Consider the following 16107-nt stretch of genomic DNA (forward strand, 5'->3'; position numbering starts at 1 on the left):
AACGTCCGATATTCGGGTGGGCTCGTTGACAAGCTGAGTTAGGTGGTTCAACTCAGCGAAGATTTCTGCACACACTCCATCGGGTGTTGTCTGGCCTGAATGTTGAAGCCATGAAGAATTGTGTACATTGAAATCGCCCGTAACAACGATTTCAGTGCGAGGATAGGACGAAACAATTCTTTGGATGGAATCAGACAAAGCATCAAATTCACGAGAAGTTGATACTCTGTCTAAATTTGGGCTTCGATAAAGGAAGCAGTAGTGAATGATTTGCTTATTCACGGAGAATTTAAACCACATATAATTAAAAAAGGAATTGGTGCAAAGACCATATTGTGGTAAGAGCTGATAAGCAACATCATTCCTAATGTATATGGCGAGGCCATGGTGGGAAAAGAATAAAGGCACCAAGCTATACCCATGAATAAAAAATTCAGCAGGATCGGAATCCTCACCTACTTGGGTTTCACTTAGTGCCAAAACAGCTGGCCTGTATGAAACAGTATGGCGGTATGCTAACAAAAAATTTGCCCTTAGCCCACGAATATTACAATAATCTACTCTGAATTGTCCAGTCATTGCAAAATAAAAAATGTCTAAAACCAATACAGATAGAGATGAAAATAAAATTCACTGAATTGAAACACAGAATAATCATCAATACCCTTCACTGCTAGTGTTATGCCTTAGCAGTGACGAGAACCGATCCGACCCTGTGATGCAAAACAGTAAATTCAATTCAAATAATCTGCTGAAACACAGATTAGCAAATGCACCAATTCCAATTGTAATTGATACATAAACTAGGCTGTGCAACTGTGGAAGAAGGGGAAAGTAAGGATGGGATGGTACTCACTGTGAAGTGCTGTGTTGAATGGCTTATCATTTTTGTTTTTGGTGTGTTTTTGTTGTTTTTTGAGTGGCGTGATTTTTTTGTGAACCTGGTGAACCTCGTAGGGGTTGGTGTCGTCCCAAACCCTCGTCAGTAAAGATGATTTTTCGGCAGAAATTGGGATCCTCTTCCAAACGATTCGAAGACCAGTCAGTGTACCAACGGCGTTGTCTGTGGTCATAAACTTTGAGCTCCTGAGTCTGTTGGATGTTGTGCGGGTGCAGGCCCAAGTCCCGACGTAAAATTCGCCAATTTGAAGTCCGCGAAAGCCGAGTTCTTGCGCATGGCGAGGAATAGACTGCCTTGGGTTTTACGGACCGTGCCGATCTTCTCCGATCTTGAGTTCCTTGAACGTACGGGTGTTGGGTGATTGTTTTTTGAACCAGTCGTCTCAAATTTGTCCACCAATCGTTGAAGAGTCTACCGTAAAATGGGCGCAATGCGCGCAACGTTTGAGATAACGAACACTAGTTTTTATAATACAGTTTTGTCATTTAAACGTGCTGTTCAAACGTGTAACGTACCATGATGATTTGGCATAAACAACTGAATAATAAACAAAAGATTTGACAGATGTCATCAAAACAAAATGGCTGCGTAGAGCCGACAAAATCTACCCGCGCCAATTGAAAAACCCTTTATATCTTTACTTCGCAATCGATTCAAAATCTTAAATATGGAAGTCGTAAAGTTATTGAGAACGTAAAGCGGGAAAAGTAAAAAGTGGCCATGTTAAGCTTACGAACAAGAGTTGGTGGTAACATTTAAGCCAATTAGCTGATATAGTCTTTCATTGAAATGGAATACCTTTCTCCTTACAACGAAATAAACTTCGATTGCTTTGTTTTAAAAAGTACTCCTTTAAAAAAAAATCAAAATGAAACCTGCTATTTTAAATATTTAAATACTCCTTCGAATATTACTCATCTTCTTTGGGGCATAAGAAATATGTCGAAAATACCCCTTAGAGTTTACTTATGTCTGAAATGAAAACTCCAAGAGGCTTTAACTCTCATCCCAAAAAATCAACTTTGAGCTCCTAAAATACAGTACAGAAGTGTTGGAATTTTCATTTGACAAAACATTGACTTTCCGGTAACGATAACTATTTGGTTGACTGTAATCGATTGTCAGAAATTCAGACATCAGTGAGTGTTTTCTCTTTAAAATTGGCATTAACTGCTTATTTACATAGGAGGTAACTGAGGAATTCAGTCAGATTAGACATACCAATTTTGAAAGCTATTGAAAGAAAAAAATAATTTCTCAATATTTCTTTACCAAATATCAATCCTTCTTTAGTGAATTGTACACAATTAATTCTTTCTCTCTTTCGAACCAAAAATGGACAAAAATTGTCCTAAAGCACGAAGAATTATTAGTCTTGAATAAAAAATGCTCCCCCTCAACTGTCGGACTCATCCCAACGCTTTTGATAAATGGTGCCGTGAAATAAAACCAACATCATTATTTTGAGAAATAAGAGCAAATTGTTTTTACGGTAAGTATAAACAGTAAGATATGTTAGTTGCTGGGGGCAACCCCCCTGCTTGGACACACTATTCGTAGTAGGTGCGAGGCGTATGCAAAGTTTGTATAGTATTTATCGCAAACCATACTATTGAAAGTGAAATAAAACCAATTTAGCTTTATTTTATCTTGTTTAAGAGTTAAAAGGCAAACTGATGAAAATTGGCTCTATTGAGTTTTGTAAAAGTGAAATAAGGCCGAGTTTAAAAATTGTACTAATTTCACTTGGTTTTATTTCACGCACCTCAAAAATCTTGAATTATCCAAAAATAATTGGAGCTTCCAGAACTAGAATTGGGTAAGATTCAGGTTTAGGCTCATACCACGGAAATTAAATCCTAAAAGCACAGGTGCATCAAGTTAGCTTTTAACTTGTGTCAAGTTCAGCTATTTGTATGCTTTATATTCAATTCATCATTTGTCCTTCCTTTTGGTCAACTTATTCAAACAATTGTTCCATATAGTCCTGTTTCTACGTGAATCTCGTATTTAAAAAATCAACGTGTCTTAAATTTTACTTAAACGAACACAACTTTCAAGCCTAATTTTCTGATTATCGATAGTTTGTAAGGTCCCAAACAAAATTAAGGTAAGAACAACAATAACCTCTAAACAATCCATACTTTTGTACACGTATTCAAAAAACTTAATTTTTTAGTGTAGTACAGAAAAAACGGGATCTATCATTTGTGATATTACTGCAATTGCCACTGGATTGGAATATAAACTGTCTTCAACTTTCCATTGAACCTTTCTGTATTTTATTTTATTCATTCCTGAATTAAAAAGCAAAACTAAGTCACACGTAAATGTGAAGTAGTTTCTTTAGTTGACCCCACCCTTACAATATAAACATACATAAAGTCGTAGTTGCACCTTATTTCCAAATGACCAAAACTTATTAAGAAGCTGTTTGTTGTTCGAAAGTGTTAAATCAAGTCCACCCCATAAAGTCATCATCATTAGTACCACCAAAACCGAACCCACTCAAAATTATTGTGATCCAAAGCGTTTTTCCATCAAACACTTCTAAACAACAAAACAACTTACACTTATTATTACACACTACCAAACTATCTTATAGATACGAGTACATATTATGCGGGGACTAAAGATATAAGTATACGATATCAAAACGAAGTATTTATATTGAATTATTGAATCAAATCAAAACCAAAGCACGCATATATTCTAATTTAACGGTAACGTTCAGAGCAAATTGCATGCAACACACGGTTTGCCGGTTCCACCACAAAATATATGTAAAATAAAAAAATAAAAAAAAACAAGGTGGGGAAGTCACGTGTAGAGGCGTGGTATTATACGCCTGATTTCAAATCCTGCATTCAATGTGTACTTAGGCATTCATAACAATGCCATAAAACCTCCAGCTCGAGCTCAAGCTGTTTAGCTGTACGTACCTTGTATATATCGCTACAAACTATACTCTACGTCGTCGTCGTCGGTCGTTCGTACAAATACAATAAATGCGATGTATCTTCTGGATTCGTTTATTTTCATTTTTAAATCCATTGCTTCGGTTTGTTTGCCTTTAGATACTTGTACCTACTTTAGATATTTTTTGTTGTTTAATTTTCTTTAGCTCTGGATTTGTGGCACATCACACTCCACTCTCGTGTCGTCGTCGTAGTCGTGTTAAAGCCTGGCTACTGGTATTTAACGATTGTGTATACGTTGCGAGCGTGCGGTGGGACGTGTGGGGTAGGGCATCGGTTTAAAGTTGGTTGGACAGAACAAAACAAATAATCTGATAACCCGTTTTGGTTTGAAATTGAAAAAAAAATTAAAAAAATGTATCTCGCGCTCGACACCCTGTAGATCTGAGTGTATCTGTAGTACAACCAACAACTTACCACGCGGTCAGGCCAAACCAAAAAATCAAAATCAAATACGAAACCGAAACCAAAACCGCGCAAAGCCAAATCCAAAACCCAAAAGCCGAAGACGAATACGAATACGAAACCTAAACCGGAGCCGATGCCGATGTCGAAGCCGGTGTGTTGCTTGCTGCTGCTGCTGCTGTTGTTGCTACTTCAACCTCAACTTCAACTTCAACGGCTACTGGGCTGCGCTATTGGTGCTGTCAAAATGACGAGGCTCTCAAAAGATAATCATCTTTACGTATTTCGGTAGCTGGTTCGTAAATTACTCTCGAATCACGACGTTCTTAATCTGTTTATGTCACGTAGTATTATTTTTTGTTCCTTTTTATATACTTTTTTTTTGTTTTGTGTAATCCTCCTCCTCCTGCTCCTCGTCTTACACTTTGTCCTTTAACTTTTTTGTGTTTATATTTTTGTTGTGTTGTATTTTTTTTAGTTTGGGACTTTTTATTCAGTTTCAGAGCCTTCGAGTCGAGGTGCTGTTAGCTGTTGTTTAAATTGCCCTAAAGGTCTCTTTCACTCTCCTTCCATGTTGCTGGACAGAGGCCGCGGGCTTGAAGTGCTATAGATACACAGCAGATATGAATTGATAGTTGGTATTTTTTTTCCTTCTTATTTTTAATTGTTATTCAGGTCTCTTTTTGACCGGTCAAAACCCAGGCTTGATAAAGGTGTAAAAAATGTTTGCCATCAGTGCGAGTTTAGTTTTGTGTATCTTTTGTTACGAACCAACAACAATATATATGACACTATCGTGTGGCTCAAGCGATCCAGAAGAAGATTCATCCTACCTGAATTTTGGGATGTTTCCAGAGAGATTAAACCTCGATCAATGGTCAACAGGAAGGTCGACTTTTATATGTGTCATTCTCCATCACAAAATACAAAAAAAAAAAAAAACATATAAACATGAATTTAAAATAATGTTGGTATCCATTTAGTTTCACTTTTAAAGATTTTTATAGCTTGAAGTCATAAATTTCATTAAAAGATATTAAAACTCGAACAAATGAGCCATAAAAAAAGCAAGTTTTTTTTTTTTTTTAATGTGAAATCTCTTAAGAAATGTTTTAAAAAATATTAGGTCGATTTAAATTCAGTAAAACATAATGCCCCTTATGATCCTCCATTTTAACACGGCTTTTTAGAATCGGAAAGTCGTGTCCAACTTTGCAGGGGTTAATATTCAGAAACATTCAGCAAAAATTAAAAAAATTGTACTGTCTTCGATAGAATAAAATGTAACCTAATGAAGTTATGAAATGCATTCTTAGAAAATATTTAGTAAATTAAGATTTAAAAACTTTGAAGTAGCCAGATGTGAGCGTACCCTAAAACTGGTCACCAAACTGTCAATGTCAAAGCATTTATTAACAATTTCACTACAATATCAAGTTGACCCTTCAGAACTGGTGTTTAAAAAAATTCAATTTATTGGCAAGATCTTATAGAAATAATGCCTAAAGTAAAGAGGAGGTTGTTAAAGCTGAGATCTAAAAAAATACGAGTTAATTAGGTGGCGCAACAGTCTGTTCAGAACTAGGGCCTAGTGACTTACTGTACTGTTTTCAGGGATAGAGGAGACCAACAGTTTTTTTTTAGCCAAATTCGAGCGGCTAATTTGAGAAAGTACTTTTCATTACAGAAATTCTCATAGAGGATTTGTCAATTCCTAGCAAGAGGCAGTACCCGTGCAAAAAAAACTTTAGATGGCACAGGCACGGATCAAACCCAAGACCTCTGCTATGACAGTTCAAAGCACTAACCATCATACAGGTACTACACATAAAATCTGAGATCTAAATTGTATATAAAAGGTTTTCCAATTGGCGGGGTAGATTTTGGCGCCCCGTGGCGGCCATTTTGTTTTGGTGACATCTGTCAAATCTTTGTTTATTATTCAGTTGTTTATGCTTAGTTATCATGGCGAGCACTTTCAAATGACAAAACTTTATTATTAAAATTAATGTGCGTTTACGCAAACGTTGCGCACATTGCGCCCCTTTTACGATAGAGGTGGTAGTCCTTTACAGTCGACTCTTCAACGTGGCCAAACTTGAGACGACCGGTTTAAAACTATCAGCCAACACCGGTCGCTTAAAGAACGCAAGATCGACTGAGAATATCGCCGCGGTTCGTGAAAGTGTACAGCAGAACCCGAGGCAGTCTATTCCTTGCCGTGCACCAGAACTCGGCCTTTCGCATACTTCAAATTGGCGAATTTTGTGTCGCTACTTGGGCCGTTAAAGATCCATCTAATACAGGAGCTCAAAGTTCATTACCATAGACAGAGCAGTTTTTTCGCTGATTTGACCTCGAATCGTTTGTAAGAGGACCCCAATTTAAGCAGAAAAATCATCTTTAGTGACGAGAAGCATTTTATGGGCCGACACTATTCTACGACGAAGTGCATCGTCAAAAAGTTACCGTTTGGTCTGGATTTTGGGCCAGTGGCGTAATTGTTCCGTTTTTTATGGAAAACGATGTTAGTGAGACGGTAACCGGCAACAGCTAGCGCTATATAACGATAATAACTTATTTTGTATGGCCCAAATTAAACCATATGGACTTAGACGACTTGTGGTTCCAGCAGAATGGCGTTACGTGACGCACAGCAAACGCCATGATACTCGCCCTTATTGAAAAACTCTTTAGATTTAAGTGAAGGAATTGTTGGTCCGCTTTGTATGCCAAAGACACAGTGCCAGCGTTTAAAAGGAAAGGTTTAAGTTCACAGTGTTTTTCAATTACTGACAGAGATTGTTATATAATAACCGTGTTTTTTTGGCATTCTTAAAATAGTATAGTATAATATTACCAAGAAACCCCATCGCCAGTAGCCAGATTTGTGTATTGAAAAATTGGTACAACTGATAAAAGATCTGTCACAATAATAATAGAAAAAAGACAAATAGAAGAAAGTTTTGTGAAAATCAAAAGTTAAATTAACTTCAGCAAAAAAAATTAACTAAAACTAATAAAATGGACCTTACCCGTGGCATGATAGTAAGTGCGATGGACTGTCATGCGATAGGTCTTGAGTTCGTTCCCTGCCTATGCACCTAAAGTTTTTTTCACGGGTACTGCCTCTTGAGAGGAATTGACAAATTCTCCCAGAGTAATTCTTGTCATGAAAAAGTGCTTTCTCAAATTAGCTGTTCGGATTCGGCATATAATGCAGGTCCCTTCCATCCAGTTTTCAGTCATTAGGCCCTAGTTATCAAACGGACTGTTGTGCCGTCCAATTTATTTAATAAAATGGACAATTTTTTAAGAAGAAATTGAGATAGATATTGAGATCCTATAAAAGTATTTTGACCAAAAATAAAAACTTCAAGAAAGAGGTTCGTTCGTAGACTACTTTATTAGCTTGTGGTGTTGAAGCGAGCTTAAAGATCGCCTCAATTCTTTACATACCTGAATCGAGTTGAAATGAGCTTGATTCGACTGGATTTCGGTCGGGGATCGGATTCGAGTCAAAACTACTGAAGAAAAACCTGTGTGGAGAAATTGGTTTTACAGATAATGCATTATGGTCTGTTTATTTGCATGTTTGTGTACAAAAAATATAGTTTGGTTTCAAATTAAAAAAAACATTGCACATGGAGTAGGTAGCATATTCTAATATGGTGTTGAACTATTTAGTTCTTCATTGTTTAACACGAATCAAACTATCTCACTTGCACTTCATATGAAACATCGAAACATTATTTGCATTTTATAAAGTGCCGTCAAACTTAATCATGTTTAAATCTTCTTGTGTGGTGAAAACACCATGAAGATTAATTTATTGTAACCTGAGAACAACCATTGGTTGAAACATAGCAAAACTTAATTATCTTTTCTATTGTATTCTCTTGCAAAATAAGTCCAGTAAGTCCATTTCATTAACAAAACTAAATGATAATCAACAGTAACAGATTGATTTTTTCCCCCAATGGAAAACACATGACTCCAAGCGCACAACTACTCAACGAACACATCCATCGAGATGCAAATGCAATATCAATCGTACCAAAATTTGAGTACGAAATCATATAAGATCCATTCGAGGCTCGTATAAATGTCAAAAAGCCATCCGTAGTAAGATTCTACTTTAACTATTATCGGTAGTATTTATACTGCGGACAATGTTTTTGTTAATCGTCTAAGATCCTTGTATAGTAGGATATGTTTTCCAACAAAACACGGGTAATGCCATATTCGTGTAGTATGTTTAAAAAACAGTAAGAGTTATTACATTTGATTTGCTAAAATAGATACATAATCTTTTGCAAGAATGGTACAAAAGGGTGAGACAAGATACATTACAACCGTCGTCGTCGCAACAGTGTTCAAACTAAGTAAAGGAATCAACGATATTATTGTCCAAATTGCCAACTACTTTGCAACCTTTTTTTGAATAATATCTAAGAGACTTAACTAAGTTTTAGAATATAAGCGAGATGGAAACCTTACTTAAGACACAAGTCTTACATCGACTTGGGAAACTCAATCAAATAACCGAGTTTTTGGTGACCGAAATTTCGTATGCGATCTGTCCACAAGAGGTGATACGCATACCTAGAATTTCGAAGTGGGCAGTTTCTTTGATGCAAGTGTCACTCCTGGATAAGTCAAAGGCATCATTTAGTTTTTGACGCATTAAATTCTACACTAGTTTTTACACTAGATTTAACAATTCAGTCCAGGTCAGAATTTGATAAGCTTAAGTCAACTAAAATTAGGGCAGCAGTTCATTAGTTAAAATGAGAAAGAGTGTCGATGACAGGACAGAGTCCTGCGGTACACCATAATTTAGTGTGCATAGTTTTTAAATTTGAACCAATCCAATAAAACTTTTGAACATTGAACAAAACGAAGTGAGAATTTATCAAAGTATATCTGATATGAGGTTCAAGAAAACTATAAGTTATAGGCTGGTTTTAAATCTAGACTTCTAGTATGCCAATCTTCAGCTATAACCATCATGCAACAGGGGCACTGTACGACGTATTGACCATGATCTAAATGTGAATGAATAGTGACCCTCTTGCTTACCTCCATTTTAACCAACAACAAAACAATCATCAATTTATGTTCATTCCTCTGTTAAAAATAAAAAAAACCATGCCATCAAGGTGTGAAAATAACAACGAACCAGCAAAAACCTATGCCCACTTCAACTCAAGGGTTTTTCATGGAAATTACCGCACAACAACTGGAACAACAACAACGACTAAATATATGAAGGTATATGATCCTTTTGTTATGTGTCAAGTACTTGCTATTGTCTCCGGGTGAATAAGAACACAGGTACGCACTTTTGTGCGAACAAAAGGTATGCGAATAAATTCCACAAAATTAAATGCTGCATACTCGGCTGAGCTGCTGCCGCTGTTGAAGTACATACATAGCAATAGGTAGGTTAGGTAAAGGTAGGTTAGAGGTTTAAGGTATTCAACTTTAATTTATTTTCTTGTTCTTCTTGTTGTTGGCAGGAAACCACATCAAGAGGGAAAGGCCAATGGTTTCCCTTTGAAATTATGTACGTTGTCGTCGTTATTCGTCAATACTTAGAATTCCTTAGGGATGGGTCTTGAGAGTATTATGGAGTGGCGTTAAATGCGCTTTTGTCTTGTAATCCTGTTATATTGGAATGTATGAACTGAACATACCTATATCTCACATTGAGAAACAACAATTGTTATATTTTTCGCTTCCTGGGGGGATAAGACATTTGTATAAGGTCCTATCGTAAATGATTCACAAAAGTGATGTCGGTCATTGAGAAGATGAGAGAAGAACTGTTATTCAATTCGATTCTCTTTACGGTTGGTCCTTAAAAATGACAAAAGAAAAACCATTAAGTTTTGTTGTCTTTTCTTTTTTTTCTCTCTTTATTTTAAACATTGTTTTTTAAAATTTGAATAGAATTAACAAGAATCTTCTGTTGAATGATACTCGAAGCAGGTGATATGATGATATGCACATTTGAAAAGAAAAAAAATCTTACACAATATGGGTAAGGTACCTATCTTCGGTACTTTTTGTTTGTACTCAGAAGGAACAAAACTTCTATCTTCTATCCTTGAATGAATTGTATTGAAAACCATTTATCAACATACTTTTTTCTAACGATTTTTAACATTTAGCTGTGCTTTAATAACCGCTAAGGCATAGGGATTTATTTTTCAGAATTTATCATAATTTCATTTACATTTGGTAGTTAAAATTAATTAAAATACAATATTATGACGATTTCTTGCATTTCTTTCCAGATTATTAATATGGATCCATTTTGGGTTCCCTCAACCGAGGAGGAGTACACTCACTTTGGAGAAAAAGCCGATTCAGCAAATCGAGCCAAAGTTTACATGGACAGCGTCCGCAGACGTAAAGGATTGTATGTGGATGATAAAATAATTGAACATGCTGAAAAACAAAGAACTTTATCCAAAAATAAGTAAACTAAATTGTAAAAATGTCTGTTTTTTTAAAGTAAATGAAATAAAGTGCACTTTTTTTAATGGTTTTTTTATTTGAACACATTTAAGGAGAACCTTTTGATACAAAAAGTTTCTGATAAATCATGCAAAATGTAATTTTGATTGAATTTACAAAATTTTAGAAAGGATTTAGTTTGAAAAATCAGCATGTATTATTGCTTCAATTTTCTTGAATTACCAGCTGTCAAATATGTAAATAAAATAATGGGACACAATTTGTATTTGCATTTTATTTCGATGGTTGTTGACTGAGAAAAAATATCATGAATAACGAATACAATCGCAAGTTTAAGGAAGTGTCATTAATGTTACTTAAGGGGGTATTCTGGTCTAGAGACATGAATTTTATGTAATTTTTGAAGTGCTGTAGAAAAAAGCAAGCTACAATTTTACCATACATTTTTTTATACATTATTTATTCACATTAGAAGCATACAAAAAAAAATAAAAAAGTAAAAAAAAATAAAAATTCCGTTAGTTATCAGCTGATAGAGTAGTGCGTCTCAAAAATTTGGTGCGTGACCATACCCACGATTTTAACTCTCCTAGAAATCTGAAATCAAAAACTAAAAAAGATTATTAATCTACAATAATGTCGCAATGTCTGGAACTACGGAAAAGTTACAAACATTTTTTTTTACAAAATGGCGGCTGTCTAAAGAAAAATACAAAAAATTTACCATTTTTTTGAACATTCTTCGATTTGTTAAAAATATTAAAAATGAAAATTTGGGGATGGCCGTAGTTCCGGACGTAGACAAGTCCCTAAAGAAGAATCTCTTAAAATTTCAAGTAAATCGGTTCGGCAGAACCTGAGAAATCGTGGGTATCAGATTCAAAAAGACAGTTCTGAGAAAAACGCGTTTAAAGTACCCCATTATGTATTTTGTTCTATTAGTTGCAGCCCAACCGATTTGGATGGCTGCTCAGCAAAATACTTATTTCTCCGAAAATAATTTGAATTTGGGAAAATCCTCTAGTAGACATATTCTTAAATAGTTAAACTATGAAAATATGAAAAGAAAAAAAAATCGATTTTTTTTAATTTCTAGACCAGAATACCCCCTTAAGTAGCTCTTGGAATGAACTTGTACCTTGAACTATCAAATCTTTCGGTTTAAGAAGAAAACAATTAAAATAAATAAACTAGACAATGTTTACAGATTAGGAATATGTCTTTCAAAAAAGAAATGTTTAACATATATTTTAAAGTGTTACTAGTTTTTGTTCAAAAACTGTATATCCACGTTTAGAAACATGAATTTATCAAAAATGAAAAAAAAAAACTATCACGGGAAAATTATCTTTAACCTTATAAACATTTCCAGGAATTGTTGGTGATTGTATAAATGTTTTATGGGACCGACATAGTTTTTAATGTATCAGAAATTAGACAAATAAACAGATATGATATTCCGAAGATTACTTCTTCTATATATTAATAACACATAGAAAAATACTTCTTAATGATTAAATTGTTGAAAAGCAACTTTGATGTATTTCTTGAAAGAATTTAATTTTTTAAATAAAGTTCAACCTCTTTTTTACTGAAAATTCCTCCAGCTGATATTCAACGTACATATGTATATTGAACAGAAATAAAAAATGGTAAATTGAGTATTATATCACACTGAAACAATCCAAGGGATTGGAAGGCTGCACAATTTTGTAATGTGTCAATCAAAATTTATACACAAATTAAAGGTATTCGCAAAAGTGATCAAATTTAAGACTGTCTTGCGTAGGCAGTGTTTTTCTTAGAAAAGTGAAAGTTGGTATCATATTCAAATTGACTAAGTCTTAAATTCTTTAGAGTTGACAAATGTTTGAAGAAATGTTATGGGTGATTAAATATTACAGTATATAATCGACTTTAGTTAGAACTATTAGAAATTAAAAAAAAACTTCCCATAGGAAGTTATTGTAATGGGTCCGATTTTTCAAATTGAAAATTTGCGCGTGCGTGTGTACGTACGTTCGTACGTCCGTACGTTTGCGACATTTTTGCGTCGTCCATAGCTCAAGAACCAGAAGATGTCGATTTCAAATAAATGTTGCTATACAGATAATAAGGCAGAAAGATACAGAAAGGGCTCTCAAGAAAATTGCGTGTGTGGTTTCTTTACCATAGCAGTTTGAACAAAAGGTGAACATTTTAGTTAACCCTAAATATCTTACGAACCAAAAACGCTAAAGTCTCGAATTAAATTTAATATAATATATTGTAGCGTGATATCAAAGAAGTATATTTTTTGCAAAAAATCAACGGATTTTTTTATAAATAAAAAAAAAACTGAAAAAAAAAATTTGCCACCTCCAAAATTTTACGACTAAAATATGATTTCATCTCCAAAACAATTTTGTGCAACAAAGAATAATATTTTTGACATCTGATAAAATTTTGGGAAAAATCGAATTGACAGTTTTTTTTACAAAAAATAAAAACCTGAACAAAAATTAATAAAAGTTGGTAAACATTGATTTTCGGCTGAAATATCTTTTCAAAACTTTGAGATATTACTTTTATCTTTCAAAAAATATTGTTGTCAACATTCAGTACAATTTTGAGAAAAACTAAATTGACAGTTTTTATACAAAAAATTAAAAACCGAAAAAAATTAACAAAAGTTGGTAAAGAATGATTTTTGACTCAAATATCTTTCAAAAATTTGAGATAATAGCTTAAACTTAATTTTCACTCATAAGAAATATTGTTTTCAACATTAGGACGAATTTTGAGAAAAATCGAATTGACGGTTTTCTTACAAAAAATAAAAACCTAAAAAAAATGTATAAAAGTTGGTAAAAACTGATTTTCGAATCAAATATCTTTTCAAAAATTGTAGTTATTGGCTTTAAACTACTTTTATGTTTCAACAAATATTGTTGTCAACATTCAGTAAAATTTTGAAAAAAATCCAATTGACAGTTTTTATACAAAAAATTAAAAACCAAACAATATTAATAAAAGTTGGCAAAAATTGATTTTCGACTCAATTATCTTTCTAAAAATTTGAAATATTTTCTTCAAACTAATTTTATCTTATAAGAAATATTGTTTTCAACATTCGATAAAATTTTGAAAATAATCGAATTGCCAGTTTTTTTTACAAAAAATAAAACACTAAAAAAAAAACAATACTAAACCTTGGTAAAAATTTAATTTCGACTCAAATAGCTTTTCAAAAAATTGAAATATTGGCTTCAAACTAATTTTATCCTATAAGAAATATTGTTGTCAACATTCAGTAAAATTTTGAAAAAAATCGAATTGACAGTTTTTGTACAAAAAATTAAAAACATAAAAAAAATTAACAAAAGTTGGTAAAAATTGATTTTCGACTTAAATAGCTTTTCAAAAATTAAAAATATTAGCTTCAAACTTATTTTATTTCACAGAAAATATTGTTTTCGATATTCAGTAATTTTTATATAAAAATCCAACAGTCCGTTTTTTCTTAAAAAATAAAATCTACAAAAAATAGTACGCAAATTTAGTAAAAATTGATACGAGAATATATAGAAAAAGTTCTAAGCAAGACGTTCGAAAATAAAAGAGGCATTTAATTCCAAGACTTCAAAAATGTCTTGAATTGACAGGAAAGATTATCGTAGGTCGCCCTTTTAGCATGATACTAAGATTCAAGTGCCCTGTTGATAAGTATGTGAACAGTTGAATTAGTCATATCATATGATGGTAAAAGTTCAGACAAAAATGCGAACTTTTGAACTTTTCCAAATTTTATGTTCCTATAAAAATTTTGAGTTGGCAGTTCCGTATTCGCCGTAATGTCTTAACTCCTAAAAGCATATACAAATTATAGCAGAATCTTGTGCTTATTTTAATCTCCTTAAAATATTCTGTATATTTTATATTGCGTTTTGGCCTCCTTAAAATATTCTCTTTAATTCATATTACCTTTCATTCTCCTTAAGATATTCTGTACATTTCATATTTCGTTTCATCCAAAAAGTATGCAAATATTGTTAAAACTTGTTACAATCAGTTCAGTTTAAAAATACTAATGAATGTACTAACTTCCCATTGGAAGTTATTGTAATGGGTCCGATTTGTCGAATTGAAAATTTTGACATTTCTTAACGTTTTAAGGTCCCTAAAGTCGAAATAAAAGATTTAAAGAGATGTATGTGCGTGCGTGTATGCGTACGTTTGTACGTCCGTACGTTTACTACGTTTTTTCGTCCTCCATAGCTCAAGAGCCAAAAGACATATCGACTTCAAATAAATTTTGTTATACAGATAATAATGCAGAAAGGACTGTCAACAAAATTGCGTGGGTGGTTTTATTGTCATAGCAATTTAAAAAAAAGTGAAAATGTTAATTAACCCAAAATATCTAACGAACCAATAACGCTAGTGACTTGAATTAAATTTTATATTATGTATTGTAACGCGATACCAATCAAATATGTTTTTGCACGAAAATCCCAATTAACGATTTTTTTAAAAATCAAACAAAAAAAAACTGAACAACAAATATTTGACAGCTCGAAATTTGTATGAACAAAAAACGATTTTATCTCTTTAAAACAATTTTGTTCAACGAAAAATAAAGTTCTTAACATCTGGTAAAATTTTGAGGAAAATAGAATTGAAAGTTTTTTTACAAAAAATAAAAAACTTAAAGAAAATAATACTTAAACTTAGTAAACATTTTATTTTGACTCAAACATCTTTTCAAAAGTTTAAAATATTGGTTTCATACTAATTTCATCTCATAAAAAACATTGTTTTCAACATTCAGTGCATTTTTTATTGAAATCCAACAGTCAATTTTTTGACAAAAAAAAAACTACGAAAAAAGTACGGAAATGCTACTATAATAGTGAAAATTTATTTTTTGACTTAAAATCTCCATCCGTAATGTAAAATTGTATGAGATTTTCCACTACGAAAGGATTTCATGATACAGTTTTTCGGGATTCGAAAAAATTTCCAATTACGATGGAATTCATGATAGGGCTGAATTTTAAAATCAGACTATATTGGCATAAATCGACAGACGAGATAGGAAGTTATCAGTGTCGGTCGCATTCCAGCCTCTTTTTTCAAATTGAAATGTAAAATTTTACTTTATCGTTGCCTAAAATCAAAAGAAATAAATAAAACATTGGTTAATTTCTGATAAAAAATTAAATCTTAAAATTTCTTGTGATCTAGTGAAAAAAAAAACTAATGGCAGTAGATAAAAAAACCAGTCAAATCGTCATTTGAGGCCGATCCACTTTTTACAAATTTGATTAATGATATTTTATAAAGCTTCGCCACAAA

General features: G+C 33.0%; 1 protein-coding gene across 1 annotated transcript in view; it reads left to right on the plus strand.

Annotated features, from left to right (window-relative positions):
• LOC129948296 (elongation factor-like GTPase 1) overlaps positions 1-10835 on the plus strand; it is a 220269-nt gene extending 209434 nt beyond the window's left edge. Inside the window, exon 11 of the mRNA XM_056059249.1 lies at positions 10587-10835. Within this exon, the coding sequence (XP_055915224.1) occupies positions 10587-10775 (189 nt within the window). The 3' untranslated portion in view covers positions 10776-10835. The remainder of the gene's footprint in view (positions 1-10586) is intronic.
• Positions 10836-16107: the final 5272 nt, after the last annotated feature.

The sequence above is a fragment of the Eupeodes corollae genome, chromosome 2 (assembly GCF_945859685.1).
Source record: "Eupeodes corollae chromosome 2, idEupCoro1.1, whole genome shotgun sequence".
Lineage (NCBI taxonomy): Eukaryota > Metazoa > Arthropoda > Insecta > Diptera > Syrphidae > Eupeodes > Eupeodes corollae.